Here is an 18952-nt window from a genome sequence, read left to right on the forward strand (position 1 = left end):
AATTTCCATTACTAACGAGTACTATATTGTCCAATTTCTACTGTACACTCTTTAACCCTTATCCTCGAGTGGCCGCTTGGCCTTGATAAGTGGTGATGCCTATGTAAAAAAAAAGAAAAAAAAAGTGCGAAATGTCTTCCAAATCGGTTTAGGAACGTTTGGTGTAGAGAAAAGAAGTGTAAGGGAGATAACTTTTAAATGATTATTATTTTGTGTATTCTTACCTTATCTCCTTTCTCTCCGCTTGGGCCAGGTAATCCCTGATGAATAAAAATCACATTAGATTATTAACAACAACAAATAAAATTCGATCTTAGATTACAAGATTGTTTTACAAGTTATTAAAAATTAAAAATTAGTTCAATCAAAGTTTCAAAGTATGGCAAACATCACATTAAAATACATGCAAATAAATAATATATTATACAACAAAATGAATATGCAAGGAAATGAACGTTTCTTTGTTTAGGAACACAAATGAACCATAATACGTGACCTTTGCTTTTAAACTTTAATTTAAGATCCAGAAATTACTGTCTAATAATCAAATTGTTTTGATGTAGTGACAAACAGAAGTCAGACATTTTTAATCTCATGTCTGGCTGGCTTTAAAGTTTAAATTTTACAATGTAGTAAACAAACAAGACCCAGCCATTTTTAATCAAGTGTTAATAGATTTAAAAAAATATATAGAATTTAGTATCCTTTAAAATGTATGAAGCAATTTGAAAATGTTAAAATATTGAAAAGAATATCAAAACCATTAAAATTTACAAAGAAATTTTGAAATTGTTAAAATTTATAAATTTTCAAATTAAGTTTAAAATGTAATTTTGAAATTGTTAAAATTTATATAGTAATTAAATATGAAAATATTAAAATTTAAAAAGTAATTTTGAAATTTAAAGAATTTAGAACATAATTTCTGGCTTGAATCTAAGTTTCACAATCATAGTAAACTAGCATGGCTACCTGGTGTTGCCCGGGGCAAAGTGTAATATATTTCTTTTTGAACTTCTCACTATGATAATCTTTCTTTCTCCCTTCCAATCCCAACCTCTTTTTTTTTTTCATCTGCCAGGCCCATTCCTCTCCAGCTGGACATACACACAGACAACTCTCTTTTATATAATACATTAATCAAGAAAGGATCCGACATTTTCTTTTCAAATTAGTAAATAAAATGGTGAAATAAATGCCCCCCCGCCCCCGTTGAAATCTGGCTCAGTTGACCCAACTTCCCCAGAGAATAAATAATATTTTTCTAAATTTTAAATATTATTGAGCTGGGACAACACTGATAAAAAATATGTAAACTTTGAGGGTCTTTGTTTTGTAGTGTTTTTTTTTTACTTTTAGTTGGATACACACACACACACACATTTGCAGTTTATATAATAGATAATGTCTGGCTTGAATTAAAGTTTAGGAGCACATGTCAAGTATTATATTTCATTTGTGCTCCTAGAACAAAGAAAAAAGGATTCCCACACGCCCTTGTTATATATATATATATATATATATATATATATATATATAAAAACTGTGTTATTTTCATTCAAAAAGTGCAGTTAATACAGTTAGTCAAATTGGCAATTTTCTGAAGTCACATTTGTTTTTTGATCTTTGAAAATTACTCTTATTTTTTCTCTTACTTACTTCACCTTTGGTACCTTGTAAACCAAACTGGTCCCTACAGTCAACAAGAATATAATGATAGTAAGTAAAGCATGAAAATCCACACTTATGTATGTAATAAAGTAAAGCTGTCAGTTTTCGTCATCGATAGTTTTGATTCTGATAAACCAATATTTGATTCTAACTAGTCATTTTCTATTGTTCAATCTTGGTTCATGTTGTTAAGAACAATAAAATGTAATTCTAGTTAATTACTCACAGATAATTACTTATGTGCATCGGACTTATTTTCATATAATTGATATTTAAAAAAAAAAAAAAAAAAAAAAAAAGAAGTAACTCTGCATTTGTTCATTACAGACCTCTGCATTCTGCCATGTTTAAATTTTGAAATGGTATATTTAGGAGAGATGACACTAGTGAAGTTGATAATGAGTTGGACTGCTAACCCGAGTTTGCCATGTTACATATCACCACTTTCACTTATGGATGTTGGCAAACTTCACTTCCTGCACGTATCTAATTCGAGAAAGAATCGTGGAAACCAATACTAACGAGTTGTATCATGCTAATTCATATGGATTTATTTTGGTATATTTAGATGCATTTGTGAATATGTCAGTCTGTCAGGCTTGAGTTTGAAATAGTACTTATGTTGGTCTGTCAGGCTTTAGTTTGAACTAGCATTTATATTGGTTTGTCAGGCTTAAATTTGAAATAGTATTTATGTTGGTCTGCCATGCTTAAGTTTGAACTAGCATTTATGTTGGTCTGTCAGGCTGGAGTTTGAATGACAGAGTGGAAGGATAAAATTGTTGCCATAGAAAAGACGACATGATTCCATTTCCATTTGATGAAAACCGTTTTTTTTTTTTTTACATACCATCAACTAGTTCGCCAGTTGTGTATAAATCCCAAGAGAGCAATAAGAGCCTTCTATCATGTCTGGAAGTGACACAATGTTCAATGAGCGAGGTCTGAGAGGCGTACAACTCATGTTCTCTACTGCTTCATGTTATGACAACAAGACCATTGTCAGCACCCTCAAACTGCATCGCTGGATTGCAACGAATAGATGTGCCCAGGGTTATGAAAATGAAGTTTGCAGCCATGGTTATGATGGTTTCAAGTGAGGGCCACATCATGCCACCTCATCAAAGTCAGCTTGAAAGTCAATATCAAAGTATACCTGGATGTGCTGAAGAGTGTGGTGATCCCCTGGTGCAATCAGGTGGCTGCTGGCAGACCCTTGGTGTGGCAGCAGGACTCGGCGCTAGCCTAAAAGTCCAAAAAGATCCAAGCTTGGCTTTAGAAGGAGTGCTACGACTTTGTACCCTTCTCTCACTGACCCCCCCCCTCCTCCCCCGACCTAAAACTGCTGGACTACTTCGTTTGGTCATACGTTGAGAACATCACCAACATGACCTCCCACAACACCAAGCAAGCCTGATTGCCGACACTAGTGGAAAAGGCAGGCTCCCAGTTCCAGACCCATGTCGAGGCGGTGACTGAGGTTGAAGGCGGCTACATTGAATAGATGTCAGCTCTATTACATAATCAAGTTACCTGAATTGATTTTTTTCAATAAAAGTTTTAAAATAAAGCTGTAGTATTGTTTTGTTTAGGGCGACAACTTTATCGTTCTACCCTGTAGCATTTGTGTTGGTCTGTCAGGCTTGTCGATATTGGTCCAGAACTGGGAGCATGCTTTTTCCACAAGTACTTAAGTTTGAATTAGCATTTATTTTGGTTTATTATGCTTAAGTTTGAAATAACATTTCCGTTGGTCTGTCAAGATTGACTTTGAAATAGTATTTTTCTAGATTCGTCTATGAATATCTATAAGAAAATCTGTTGATCTGTCGGTGATGCTTGAGTTTTAAACAGCATTTGTCGATGTATCCACACATACATATGATGCCCCGTTAGTACCTCCGTTGATCTGCCACACCCATGTTTGAAGCACCATTTTCATTGATTCGATTGGACGCATCTTTAAATACTTTGATCTCAAGAAAAGATTTCCTTTTTTATTCAGATCATAAATTCATGGCAAAGAAATGAAACTCCAAAATTCATAATTAAAACTTGGCTAAAAAAAAAAAATATGTCTTCCATTGAAAGCTAAATACTTACCACTTCACCTTTGGAACCTTGTAAACCAACTGGTCCCTATAGTCAACAGAATATAATAATAGTAAGTAGACCATCAAAATACAGACTTATATTCACTAAATATATTTTTCAAAACATGTATTAAACACACACGCACACTCACATATATATTTTCATGAAATTTGATTTTCTGAGTTAAAAAAAAAAAATGATTTTTCTGTCTTTTTGTTTCGAAAATAGGTTTTTATTCCAAATAAGAAGAGCTATAGAAGTCTTAGAGAATCATGATGAAAAGCGGAAATTCGGTTTTTTTGTCATAAAACTTGTCTTTGTGACTGTATATGAAGCAATCAAGGATTATATAAACCAATTAATATCTTTTACATGCATCTTGTGATGTGGATCGTTATTTTTTTTAAACACTTGTTTGGTTTTCATTGTTGGATATGGGAGGGAAAGGTAGTTTACGACACGGACTGACGACCTGGGTATTTCAAGTTCGAATCCAGTTCATTCCACAAGATCACTTTCATGTAGAATGTTGACAACTTTCAACCCGTAAGTTTCTGATGTTGTTCTAGAAAGAATTCTGACTAGAAAAATATCAGGAAAACCAATGCCAACAGTAGAATCTTCGGATTCAGAATATATGATGATTGTTGGATATGAGATCAGTCAAGAAGTTCATTTTTTTTTTTTTTTTTGCTTTTGATTCATCAAAGTCAATAGCAACTCGAGGATAAATATTAATGAGACAGAATAATTATCAGCCCAAAACTATAGAACACTATGCGAGTATTAATGGTAATGGTATGACTTACGTTTGATTACTTATGTGGCTGTCTCTGACAAGAATTTGTTTATATTGGATTTGAAGATCACCAAGTTGTAATCAACAGGAAAGCATTCCAGTCACTCATGATGGGTTTGAAGTGCAAATTCGTTATTCAGGACGTGTTTTTTTTTTTTTTTTTTTTTGCTTTTTATTTATCAAGGCTAATAGTCACTCGAGGATAAGGGTAAATAAGACGGAAAAATTATCATCTGAAATATGTGGAACACTACTGGAGTACTGACAAACTAACATTTGATTACTTTTGTGTCAGTTTCCGACAAGAATTTATTGATATTGAATTTGAAGATGACCAAGCTGTAAATAACAGGAAAGCATTCCCACAGTAAAGAGGGCAGAAACTTATTGTGGTGTCCATCTTATGGACAACAATGTACTCTTCTACTTTCTATAAAGACCGGGAGAATATGTCTCTCGGGCATTATGTACTTGTTATTCATACATGGCAGTCGGACTGACGTATACCCACTTCTCTTTATTTGTTGCATTTGCTTCTCTGTTTAATATATTTTGTTTCTATTAAATACCGAGTTGTGTCTTTCTTTCAGACCCTTACTGATTCACAACACTGGCGATGAGGAATGATTAAGGAACTCAAACTTTTATCACCCACAACAAAAGTGGATATCAGTTTACTTTCGGTAGACTCGCAACTCTTGCTTCCCTTATTTTGTCCTTTAGTTCTCACATTCCATGAACGAGGTTTCTGATAAAGGAGAAAGAATTACTGTTTTGTGGGTCGGAATCTATCCATCTCATACTTATCGCTGACTAATCTTTGACTTTGAAGTAGTATTTTATTTTATATTTTTGTTAGTTCCTTACATCAAGTCGCTTCATGCCTTGTCTGGAGCGATTTCTATGGAAAAAAAAAATATTTTCCACGTGGGGAAGCTCTTGCAAAGAAGTTCTGCCCATGAACATTCCACCAGGTGTTAGGAACATGGAGAGAGAAAGTTATGGTAACACAAGTTCTTACTGATAATGTGAAAGAACCAAAAATTAGTGCCTCGATTGAGCACACATTTGATGGAATCAACAGTAGAGTAGAGAGGTACGTTGGAAAGTATGCAATCATTGCTAGCCTTTCTAGAGGGAAAGATAGGAATATATTAATGAACACAGTTCACTTCTTTCATTTTACAGAAATATAAATAAACGTGTGGCCTGTGAAAAAAAAAAAAATGCTGTGTATCTTTGGGGAGATTTAACCAGAAGATTAAACAAAAGTCTGCATATTTTCGGCTAGGAATTTTTATCCTTACCTCCCTAAAATCAACAAAGATTAAACCATTCCTATAATGATCTGGTCCCTGTTGATTGCAGTGCAATAATAGTTCTGTGCAGTTCTAGGAGGTCTACCTTCTATGCTGTGCCTTCTCTCTTTGAGTAAGGGTTAGTTTATTGCTAAGAAATTGTCAAACGGCTTCATGACAAATTGGAATATTGTTATTTCTTCAGTCCGCATGAAATCATTCTCATAAACAGCATTTATAAAACTTGTTGGATACATTCTAAGAATTCAGTCGTCATTTTCTTTTTACCTACTTGCACATAAGTAACAAATTGCATTATGGGATTATATATATATAGAGAGAGAGAGAGACAGACAGAAATAAAAAGGAACAAACCGTATTATGTGTTCATCAATGTTTCGTCTTTATTTCGAGACTTCCTCTGGATATATATATATATATATATATATATATATATATATATATATATATATTTTTTTTTTTTTTTCTTTTTTTAATGATTATTTTTAAATTTTTTAATACATTTTATTTTTTAATTTAAAAAAATTAATCTTTTATTTTTAAATATATTATTTTTTTAAATTATATTTTTTTAAAATACTCATTTGTTCACTACATTACCATGGGGACTGTTTCCTTTTAGGTAACAACATGGTCGTCTTCAAATCCAATGTCAAATATTTGCCATGTCCTCACAAGTAATCAAACCTTGTTCTTCCCATTCATCATTTTCAATCCTCTCATAATATTATTCATCATTCAACTGACAAATCTATTAATCTCATTAACGCTTTGTACTTGATTGACTTTTTGCCTTGATAGATGGTGACTCAATAGTAAAAAAAAAAAAACAAAAAAAAATAAAATTCAATGACTGACCTCATTAACCTCCAAAGCAAGTTGTTTAAAAAAAAAAACAAAAAAACTGTGACCCACTTCATGCATTGGCAATCATTGTTTTAGTTATTTAGTTTAAAACATGCCATTTTTTTTTCAAGGAATCAAACGGAACCGGAAATGCTGAGGATTTGTAATTTGAATGCAATGCAAAAATGTTTGTAGCAATTTTTTTTTTTTTCATTCAAAACGAAATCAAATGTTGCAAATCAAGGAAACGAGTTTGAGAAGATGAAAAGGGAAATGACAATTCCAGTGGAATGGAAAAGACAGAGAATAATTGGTGCATCTTTACTAGAATCCTTCAAGACAAAAAATAAAACGGAAAAAGTCTTATTATTTTTGTAAATGAGAATAGAAAGTAGACGTTGGTTTTACTTTTGTCAGCCTTGTAACTCTCGTTTCCCTTATTTTGTACTTTAGTCCTCACATTCCATGAGCGACGTTTCTGACGTTTTTGAGCGAGAATCTATCCCTCTAATACTTATCGTTGTTTATTTTTTGACCTTGAAATAGTATTTTTTTTAGCTCCTTACATCATGTGGCTTCACGTCTTGTCTGCAGCGATTTCCATTAAGAAAGGCTACAATTGTCGCAAAATCTTAGAATATCAATTTTATTTGATGATAAACATAAAATGTTCTCATCTCGAATGCTATTTTTACAACGTTTTGGCCGATGTAACCTCCAGTCTTCTTCAGGTGTATCTTGTTGAACACTGGAATCTTTCTGCTAGATTAAATAAAGGGTTCCCGAGTTCAAATGAAAGAATCTTGTGTTTGACAAGATACACCTGAAAGAAGGTCGAAGGATACATCGGCTGAAACATTTGGACGATAACACTTAAAATCAGAACAATAGTCCGAATAATCCAAATGATACAAATTGAGAATTTTTGTTGAACTCTGCAACCATGATGGGATTTCAAACTGAGCCCTTTATTTAATATGCAAGGTAGATTATTCTCGTTCTGTCAGCCATGACTAAATAAAAGTTTAAAGTTATGTCAGTCTCAATTATTATTGCCTGTTGTAAGAATTGAACCTCAGCCTCAAAAAAGACTGCTGAGGTAATAACAATCAACAAAAATATATGGTCAATTTTAAGTTTCTTTCCAATTCAACACTCACCTTTAAAATGATGACCCATTTAGGTTTTTGGGTCTGCTGAAAACAAGTATCACATTTAAAACTAATAGTTTTCCTGATATTAAGACCTTTATTATCCAATGTAATCCCTACTGTTTTCACGCATTCAGTTTTTGCACATGTTTTGCACATACAAACATGGCCACCAGTGAAAACAGTAGGAATTACATTGGATATTAAAGGTCTTCATATCAGGAAAACTATTTGTCTGCACTAGTTTTAAATGTGATATTCGTTTTCAGCAAATCCGAAAACCTGTGAAGGTTGTTATTTTAAAGATGAGCACTGAGTTGGAAAGAAACTAAATGCTGACCAAACATACTTTAAAACTTCTAACAATCTTTCCTGGTGGATTAAATAAAAAATTTAGATCGAAATTTTGACATTACGATTTCCAAGATGCATCTGAAGACGGTCAGAGGTTACATCGGCTGAAACGTTGTGAAAATAACAATCACGATAAGAACAGTAGTCCAAATAATTAAAGCTATCAATCCTTATCTCGAAAATTAAACAAGTAGTTTTTATTTTATTTTAATTAAAAATTTCGCTTATATGATAAGACCATATAAAACTATTTAAACTATGGTGGCACGAAATGATTAATATTTTCACGTTTTGGCTGCTTATTTTTTGATTCTTCATGCATCTAAATGTAAACGTTCTGTGTTGCTGTAGTTTTAATGCAAACAAAAACAAAATGGCGACAATAGTAAAATATTGGGTTCTTCGTTATTTTAGCGAAATTCGAAAAATGAAACCAATGGTACCTACTGAATTGTCATGTCGCAGTAATGAAAATATCCAAATATTATGAAAAACGATGAGGTAGAAAATTAATTATTAATGAAAACAGTTTGCGAAGCGAAAACTAAGATTTTTCAGTTTTCAGAAGATATTTACCTCCCTTCTGTTACAATTAGAACTCTCCGTTTTTTTTTTGTTTTGCAAAAGTGTCACCACTTATCAAGGCTCGGATGCCACTCGAGGATACGGCTTTTGTTACAATTAGAAATCTCTGGTTTCTTTTTTTTTTTTTTTTTTTTTTTTTTGCAAAACTCAATTTTTGATAATTGTTCCGATTTATTTGATGCAGAGTTAAACACAATGTCAGTTTTTTAATGTGGGGAAAATCCAGCTTCCCAAAAAAGACGCACTTTGAATAGGAACAAAAATAAAAATGTCCTCTACTGATCGAAGTAAGAAAAAATGCAGTGTAGCATCAGAACAGATACTACACTTTGTTCCTAGCCAACAGGCGAAGAATTGTTTTCGAAAACTATTTTCATTAATAATTAATTTTCCAGCTTATCGTTTTTCGTAACTTTTGGGTATGTTTATTACTGTAACATGACAATTCAGTCGATACCATTGGTTCCATTTGGAATTCAACATTTCAATTTTCGAATAATAACAAAGAAGAATCAAAAATTGGACTGTTTTGAAAATAATAAGACGTTTTCTCCTTTATTATTTTTTTTTTTTTACATGACAGGGTTCTAATAAAGAGGCACCAAATAAACTAACCATCGTAATAATTTCAGATTTATTTAATTATTAAAATAATTTATAATTAAATGTTTCTATTTTACTTAAAAATATTTTTAAAAAAATTATCAATTTATATCAATATTTTACTTTTTAACAAAAGTGTAACATAGTTACCAGACGAAAAATCAGAAAGAAACAAAATATACAATAAATAACTTTTACCAAACGATAGAAAATTTAATTTTCTATCGACCAGCATAGTTTAAACATTTGAAACTGTTGGTAAATTTTCTCATTTACATTTATTTTTCGTTACTTTCACGTAGCTGATTTCAGCAATAAAAAATAGCGGTTGATTTATAACATTAAAATTAAAAGCTTACCCTCATTCGACTGAAAACTACCCTCGAACTTAGGGTTTGTGGCATCAGCCTATTATTATTATTATTATTATTATTATTATTTACTCACTATGAGTAGTTACGCAAGCCACTATTAAAGGTTTCTTTTTGAGAACAACTTGTGGTGTTCTCTGGAGTCTGAGTGACAGCAAGTTTCCCCAGATTTCCAGTATTCTCCATCTCGTTCGATAACCTTTGTAAAAGAATTTGTGCTATTACAACAGCCGCTTACCATTGATTTCTCATTAGCAGCGACCATTAGTGTTCACTGGAATGTGGGTGGCAATAAGCTTCCCCAAGGTCCCAGTCCTCTTTGCTCTCATCTAGCTAGGTTCAGCTAATGCTTTCTCTTCTTGGTCTTTCCATCCTCCTTGACCCTCTTCATTATTTAGTGTGGCGCCAGTTTATTGTGACACCCACCCACACAAAAAGAAAGAAAATAGAAAGTAAAAGGGAGGGGGAGCACCCCCTCCCCACCTTTATAAAGTCTTAGTTTTCATGCTTCCATATGATGTTTCTTTGTATTTTACATCTGTAGCAGTTTATATATGTCTGGCTTGTGCCTGTAGCTTGTGTGTGTTAGTCTCCACATTTAGGAGTTTTCCTTAATATTTCAGCCGTTTTCATTATTGTTATACGTTGTATTTTCTGAGCTCATCCCGCTGATTCCAATATCTCCTATTTTTTTTTTTCAAAGTATTTCGGTATTGCTCCTAGTGCTCGTATTATCTATCAACCTCAGATTAGCGATCAGCCCCCCCCCCCAAAAAAAAAGCAGAAATAGCAAAACAAATTTTTAGAAATAACAAAACTTACAAACCGTTTCAAAATGTCAAACGTATTCAGGTCGGTAGAAAATTAAATTTTCAATTGCTTAGTTACAGTTCTTCTTTTTTTTTTTTTTTTTTTTTTTTCGATTTCTCGGCTGTTAACTTTACTGCACCTTGGTCAATATTTTTAAATATTTAAATGTAATACCTTTTCAGGTATTCTTTTGAAAGAATTTACATCATATAAACATTTTTGGTTAATATCTAAAGGAATATAGCAATGTTACATGATATATGAATGATTAAGATATACATTCTACAACAATTTATAATAATGCAAAATATAATACCGTTTAGCAATTATTTATTTTAACTGATTAAGATGTATACATATATCAACAATATAAAAATGTACAATAAGTAATGTTAAAGAAAATAATGTATACATGTTGCTTGGCAAATCGATTGCATAATTGTGAGATTATGTTATATATGTGTAAGTTATGTCATTCAAAACAAAACAAAACAAAACAAAAAAAAAACTGATATAAAAAAAACATGATAAACGCGTCTCAAGTTTGGGTTTAAAAAATAAAGCGAAAAATGCTGTTAGTATGTCAACGTGTTAGAAGTTTTGAAAAAATATCAACAGGTCAGTGTTATGCATTGTTTTTACAAAATCAATGAAAATAGATTAGCAAAAATAAGTAAGAAGTTAAACATTTTATGCATACTAAAAGAAAGCAGAACAAGAATTTTTTTTTTTTCAAAATCAAGGCATATATACAAAAAAAAAAAAAAAAAAAAAAAAAAAAAAATCGAAATACTGGTTAGCGATTGGTTGAAAAATTAGGATTAGGAAGAAGAGAGACAGTTGCAAGCAGCATTCATTTTTTATTTTATTTTTTTGTGGGCGTGGCTTTCTGGAGGTATTCCTTACCAGACAACAACGTGCAAGTAAAAGACGGCAAAGACTTGAGTTGCAAAACTAAGAATTAAAGTGCTTCCAAATTTGGCATGACACATTCAAAACATATCAATACATGAAAGTCAAAAAGAATTACATTTTGTTTTTCAATTTGGGAGAACCCAAATCGAGGAAACAATATACACAAATATTGAAGTAAAGTTTTTCAATTTTATAATTAAATATAAATATTAATAACACAAAGTTCATTTAAATAGCTCAATAGCGCAATACTAGAGCTATAAATACTTTTTTTAAATTTTTTTTTTTTTACATTATACCGCTCCACTGAGAACAGACATTTATGTTCATCAAGTTCAGTTTTTTACTATATAAGCGTACAATTGTTTCCGCCCATGCTGATATTTTATATATATAGTTCTGTGCATATATTTTTTTTTTTCTTAATTCCAGTACAGGGAGCTCATCAGCGCTACGAATATTCATAAAAGCCAAACTACAAAAAGTCAGACCAAGAGGAATATTCCTAGGTTAATGCCACTTTTTGTTGTATAGTTTTTATACATATCTTTATGGGTTGAAACAATTGTACACTTATAAACTTGGACAAGAATAAATGAGTGTTTGTTTCATGTGAAGCGGTATAATATATATATATATATATATATATATATTATATATATATATATATATATATATATATATATATATATATATATGATTTTCAGAATGTGAGAGATTGTATATAATAAATTCCACAGCCAAACAACGTCGCAGCTCACAAGAGCCATGACAGTCAACGAACCAGAAGTCCAAGACTCGAATTTCGCCCTCATTTGGGCTCATCAATTAGACACATCCAAACTCAGGATTCGAAACCCGAGCCTCTTGCATGTGAGGCAAGCACTCTACCAACTGAGCAAACACCCCGCACACAAGAATTTCTATTAACCAACACAGATCAAGCAAACCGCGCCAAAATCCGACTGCGAAATGAACCTACTTCGTCTTGACAAGGGACGCGGCCATCCAACCAGTCAATAACCCAAGCCGATGTCTCACAAGTAGGAGTTTATTATATACAATCTCTCACATTCTGAAAATCCTATTATAAATTGCTTGTTAGATTAGCATTGCTGGATGGCGTCGTCCTTTCGAGCTAAAAACTCCTACTTGTGAGACATCGGCTTGGGTTATTGACTGGTTGGATGACCGCGTCCCTTGTTGAGACGAAGTAGGTTCATTTCACAGTCGGATTTTGGCACGATTTGCTTGGTCTGTGTTGGTTAATAGAAATTCTTGTGTGCGGGGCGTTTGCTCAGTTGTTAGGGTGCTTGCCTCGCATGCAAGAGGCTCGGGTTTCGAATCCTGAGTTCGGATGTGTCTAACTGATGAGTCCAAATGAGGGCGAAACTCAAGTCTTGGACTTCCGGTTCGTTGACTGTCATGGCTCTTGTGAGCTGCGACGTTGTTTGGCTGTGGAATTTATTATATATATATATATATATATATATATATATATATATATATATATATATATATATATATGAAATAAAATGGAGGTGGAAGGACCTGGATACTCAACGTTTCGCCCGATCTATGCGGGCTTCTTCAAGAGGGATGGTCATTGACCGCATAGATCGGGCGAAACGTTGAGTATCCAGGTCCTTCCACCTCCATTTTATTTCATATCGTCGGATTTAATCCAGCTCAACAATCATATATATATATGTATATATATGTGTATACACACACACACATATATATATATATATATATATATATATATATATATATATATATATATAATATCTCCAAAATACAAAAAGAAAACAACAATAAAAACACTGGTCTGCAAAAATAGCTAACATTAACATTGACCTGTGTTCCAAAACTTTGTTTTTCAACTGATTTTTCAAACTGATCTAGAATGATTTTTGCTAAATTACAAAAATATTTTTCATTTTCTTAAGTAAGGGCAGCTTAAGTAAAATACGCTTTTTACCCGACATTAAAAAAGTTCTCGTCACAGGACGAAGAAAATTAATTACTGGAACCAGCAGAGAAGCAACCATTTTCTTAAAGCAATTTTTGGTTCAGTAGCATTTAAAAAAAAAAAAATATTTTCAAATCTCAGAAAACATATTTGAATTCGAAACTATTGATTCAACTTTTTCTATAATTGGTTCCATGAATTTAAATTTTTAAATTAAAATTAATTAAAAAAAAAATTTTTTTTTTTGATCTAGCAATTTCATAATTTAATGAAAATTTTCTGCATTAAAAATTCTTTCTCAATTTTAAAGTACAAATCGATTCTATATATTTCCATTTCCAAAGAAATTGAAGAACTTGAAACGACTGTGAACATGAATGGTGCCATAAAAAACGTGTTTTACGCCATTCATGGGGAAGAGAAATAGTTTCCCAAAGCCCAGCGTGTGGAAGTTTGAACATTGCCACACTGATAATGGATTCCAATGCTAGTCGAAAATGGATGACTTGTGTGTTGCTTCTGTGGTTATTCCAACTATCGTGGCGAGACATGTTGCATCAGGCAAACAATTTATCTTGTGCAATCAATGATATGCAAACATCCTGGGCAGTAAGTTAAGTTTTTTCTATAAATAATATCGTTATGCTGGAACGAGGCTCTTCCAGCACCAAAAGAAGACCTCCCAACAGACCCTGAACTCCCCCAGAAAGAGTGGGTATAATTTAACCAGGTCCAAGTGAAAGTTGCCAATACACGGAAAAACGTGCACAAGTGGGGCTTATATACAGGACGCTCGGTGTCCTTGTTGCACTGACGTGTAGACTATCGAACATCCTTATAGACTGCCCGCTAAGTGAGGCATGCTCCGATGCGGACATGAGGGATGCCTTGGGCACTGCTTTATGGTGGATCTGAAGATGTAGTGAAATGAGATGATGATGATGATGATGATCATCATCATCATGTGTTATAATTTAACTCTGTTGGTGCCAGTATAAGTATCACTAATTCCTTGAACAGAAATTTTGCATCACTTTTGCGTGTCCTATTGCAAAGATTAAATGCAAAGTAATAATGATGCTAAACCTTATCTTTAGAATCCTTATTCGAATTTTGATCAAAATCCTTGATTTTGATTTTAGAAAAAATGCCTAAAATTTAAGGCTTAAGATTAAGCTGTTTTAAAAAAGCGAAATTAAAGGAACCCTGTTTAATCAGTTTCTAATAACTATTGGTCAAATTCAAAGCAAATCTGGAATATTTTTTTTTTTCAAATGGGGCTCATATTATATGTTCTAAAATCCCTTAAATATATTGAGATTTGAGAAATATTTATTAATTTATGTCTAATAGGTATTGTTAAAATTTCACAAAAAATCGGGAATATTTGAATTTTCACGAAGGGCTTCTTTCATTTATTCCCCTCCACTTTGTATAAAATTAAAGTAAACTAAATATAGCAGCTGTCTTCCAAAATTCGTAATGATCGATTAATTCGTTTAGGAGTAAATCCCATACATACAAATATCTAAATATATACACATACCTAAATTTATATAAATAAGAATACTAAAATAAGATAGTAGAAAAAATATCTAAGTCTTAAATTGTTACTCTGCAATGATTACACAAAACTGTAAATATTATTAAATTTGCTGATGCAAATCTTGAAATATCACCAACCGGGTAGCCAGGGAAACCACTGCGACCTTTTGGCCCCTGAAAACAAAACAAGCAAAAAAAAAAAAAAATATGATTAGTTGTTAGGATAACTATTGTTGAATTATAAGAAGGTGCATTCATTTTTATTTTCAATACAAATAAACCAAATAATTATTTCGGCTTTTTTTTTTAGTCCATTGGTTTAATCCTAAATCCTTTTTTTGTGCTTCTATATTATAATAACGAAAAAATACTCAAGTAAAACAAACCTAGGCAATTGTCAGGTCTCAAATACTAACATATCTAAGAATTATGAAAGACGATGAGGTAGAAAAATAATTATTCATGAAAAACAGTTCCTATAAGCTTAAAAACTGTTCGATAAAGTTACATGCTAGATTGAAGGTATTAGGTCATGTGACATAAGCAAAAGGGGAAGTAACTCAGTTTAAACAATTTATAGCAGACAGAATTTATTCAGAAAACAAAGACAAACATAACATATATACATAATTTGTGAATTAAAAAAAAACAACTCTGTTGTTTAACTTCTTTCAAAACTTATAGGAATTACTTTTCCAAAATTGACATAAGATTTTCGAGAAACTGAACATTTAATTACCACCCCTGTTAACTCTTCAATTCAAAACGGTAGATTTTGAAACCAACTCGCTAGATTTTGCAAATTCTATTTTCATGAATAATTCATTTTCTACCTTATCGTTTTTCTTAATATTTAGATATGTTGCTATCTGAGACCTGACAATTACGTAGGCATCATTTGTTTTTACTTGAAATTCAATATTTTTTCGTTATTACAATATACAAGCACCCCTATTTTTTTTTTTTATCTGTGTGCTAATTTTAAATACAATTTCTTAGTAATTCTTTCTATGCTGGTTCTAGCTGAATTAATTAATCGAATGATCGGTTGATTTGTTCAATCGTTTTTGTGATTCTTTAGTATCATGTATGCTTCCTTAGATCAAAATCTGTTCACTCTATCGCTAATTTTAATTGTACTTTCTGTATTTATTATATCTATGTTCTTTCAAATTCCTTTTTGTGCAAATTTGCATGAACCGCCACAGTTCAAGATGTGGCGCTACCCAGGGGGAAAAAACGGCTCAACTGGACAAGATTGAACGACATCTTTAGCTTTATGTTTCTGAATTTTCGAAATCATACTATGCCATGGATAAAGTACATTTTTTACTGTCATTTCACCCCAAACAAGGCTACTTGGATGTAAGGGGCTACTATTTGGGACCAAATCTACAAGGACACTATGTAGGGAGTTGAGCAGTGAGATGTCTATTAACATCACACTTGAACTTCTGCATGACAGTATAGTCAGGAAAGTTAGAACTCTGAAGGGAATTAAAAAATCTAGCAGTTCCAGGGGGAAAAACACTATTAGAGTAGAAAGCTTTGCTGCATCCAGGGATCTCAACAATGGCAGGGTGGGATTTTGCTGCTTGTCAAGTATTTACGTCGAGGGGGGTACAAATGCTTCTTCAGAGCACATTTCATTAAAATACTTGTAAAACAGGCACATGGATATAACATTTCGGCACTGGGACGGAGTTTGGTTGATAGTGCGGGACTTATTAGGTTGGGGACTCTTTTTTGGACCATATCTAAGAGCGAGAGATTAGTGGCAGATGCACACACCCAGATGTGACAACACTACTCCATGCATAGGCGGATTGTGCCCTTGTAGAGATATAGGATACTCTCAGGTGTGAGTACTTTTCTAGTACAGTAAAGAGAGCCCACTTTCTTTGCAGCAACCTTGGCAATGTCTTCAATGTATTTGTTTCAATTCATATTGATATTCAATTGTAAGTTACGCTCTTCTGGATGTTGAAAGTTCAATCCTCAGTGTGGGCAACACTGAAAATACAATTGCGAATTACTTAGGACTTCTATCCAATCATGGCTGACAGAAGGAGAACATGCTACTCTGTCAGATTAAATAAAGGGTTCCGTTTGAAATTCTATGCAGATTCTTGATTTCGACGGAAAGATTCTTGAGTTTGACAAGACACCTGAAGAAAGTCAGAGATTAGATTGACTGAAACGTTGTGAAAATCATAACACTCAATATGAGAACAGTAGTCCAAAGTTTCCAAATGATATATATATATATATATATATATATATATATATATATATATATATATATATATATATATATATATATATATATATCTTGTTTCTACAAATAAATGATAAGAAAAATAATCTGTCTCAACTTAATGGCAGACACTTTTTGCCTTCTATATATATAGTTCTTGCATGGTTCATTCTTAGGTATGCTGTCTAAACAACAAATCTTTATCAACGCAGATATTGTACACTTACAGCATGTTCAACAGCATATTGGCAGCTAGGATAGTGATGGGACTCTCGGTCCATTCCTATAAAAAGCAACTCCAAAGACTAAATCTGTTCTCATTTGTGTAGAGGAGAATAAAAGAAGACTTGATTCTGACATACATCATCATCATCAACAAGAATATAAATCTATCTCCTGAGAAGTTTTTCACTCCAGCATCAAGTCGCAGTCCCTACAAGTACTCGCAAAAAATGTGAGCCAGTATTCTCTGTTTGGGGTTTTGCAGGATTGGTTTTTAAGGACTGTTACTCCCCCTCCCAATGGGTTGAATAATAGATGAAACTGGTTGAATCTTTGCATTCCAGATTTTCACACTTTCCGTTCCAGATTTTCACTGTATACTGAAAACTGAGACTGCCATATCTTCCCTCACTTGAGGAGCAGTGGCTGCGAGGAGATGTACCACCATCGCTTTTATCTCAGTAGAAGGAAAGGCAACATTCTCTGTTTGGGGTTATGCTGGATTGGTTTTAAGGACTGTTAACCTCCAAAAATTGATTGAGCAATAGATGAAACTGGTTGTATCCTTGCATTTTAGGTTTTTGCAATATACTGAAAACTGAGACTGCCATATCCTTTCTCACTTGAGGAGCAATGGCAACAAAGATATTTGGCCCACATAACATCGAAAAAAGGCAGTAATCTCTGTTTATTTTATTTTATTTTTTACATGATAGTCACCACTTATCAAGGCATGGAAGCCACTCGGGGATAAGGGTTATTGCGTGTGTGTATCAATGGGATAATATCGTAGTAAACGTTAGTAATGGAGATTTGATAAAGTGTCTTACTTAAGGGGGCGGTTTATCAGGAATTTGTTTATGTTGGACTTGAAGACATCCAAGTTGTAGTTAGGTGGGAAACAGGCAAACGGAAGAGAGTTCCACAGGCGTGCACTTCTAAGAAAGAAGCTTTGTTCATGGAATCTATATTTTGATTTAGGCACAGATAAAGAGTGGGGAAAATTATTGACAGTGGTTTCAGCTAGACGGGTGTTTATCATGAAAGATTGGCGAGGGGGGGACCAGAGATTGGAGCTCAGACAAGCACTTCCCATGGAAATAACGATAAAACAAAGATAGGCTCGCAACGTCTCTTCTGTGAGAGAAAGGTTGCAGGGAAGAGAAAAGGGTATTCCCCACTAAGCTACAAAGTCTATTTTGTACTCTGTCAAGGCAGTATAGGCTGTTTTTAGCAGCTCCTGCCCAGATGTGGCAGTGATACTCTATCCTTGGACGTACTTGGCTTTTATATAGATAGAGAGTTTCATCAGCAGTGAGATATCTTCTGAAGCGATAGATGTTATTTTTTGTTGCGAGGTTGTAAGGATAACTACCACATCTAGATTTAAAGTTGCCTCGAACAAACATCCAGATGCCTTGAAGACGAGCCATTT

The 18952-nt window shown here is 33.0% G+C and overlaps 1 protein-coding gene and 1 non-coding gene across 32 annotated transcripts in view; both read right to left on the reverse strand.

Moving 5' to 3' along the window:
- The window catches only part of LOC145249546 (uncharacterized), a 517983-nt gene that overhangs the window by 212155 nt on the left and 286876 nt on the right, over positions 1-18952 (reverse strand). For 22 of the 31 annotated variants that reach the window (XR_013863546.1, XR_013863545.1, XM_080111217.1 and 19 more), the window contains exons 7-9: positions 15177-15212; positions 3775-3810; positions 225-260 (exon numbers count right to left, since the gene is read on the reverse strand). Coding sequence is in view for 29 of the 31 variants with exons in the window: in XM_080111217.1 (XP_079967343.1) it covers positions 225-260; positions 3775-3810; positions 15177-15212 (108 nt within the window). In the remaining 2 variants the exon portion in view is untranslated. The remainder of the gene's footprint in view (positions 1-224; positions 261-3774; positions 3811-15176; positions 15213-18952) is intronic. The other 9 variants (XM_080111221.1, XM_080111203.1, XM_080111213.1 and 6 more) reach the window with 2 other exon arrangements.
- LOC145249870 (U2 spliceosomal RNA) lies at positions 8978-9178 on the reverse strand. Its single transcript, XR_013863581.1, has one exon. It is a non-coding gene; the product is annotated as a U2 spliceosomal RNA (small nuclear RNA).

This window comes from Euprymna scolopes, chromosome 28 (assembly GCF_053919585.1).
Source record: "Euprymna scolopes isolate OS-2025 chromosome 28, ASM5391958v1, whole genome shotgun sequence".
Lineage (NCBI taxonomy): Eukaryota > Metazoa > Mollusca > Cephalopoda > Sepiida > Sepiolidae > Euprymna > Euprymna scolopes.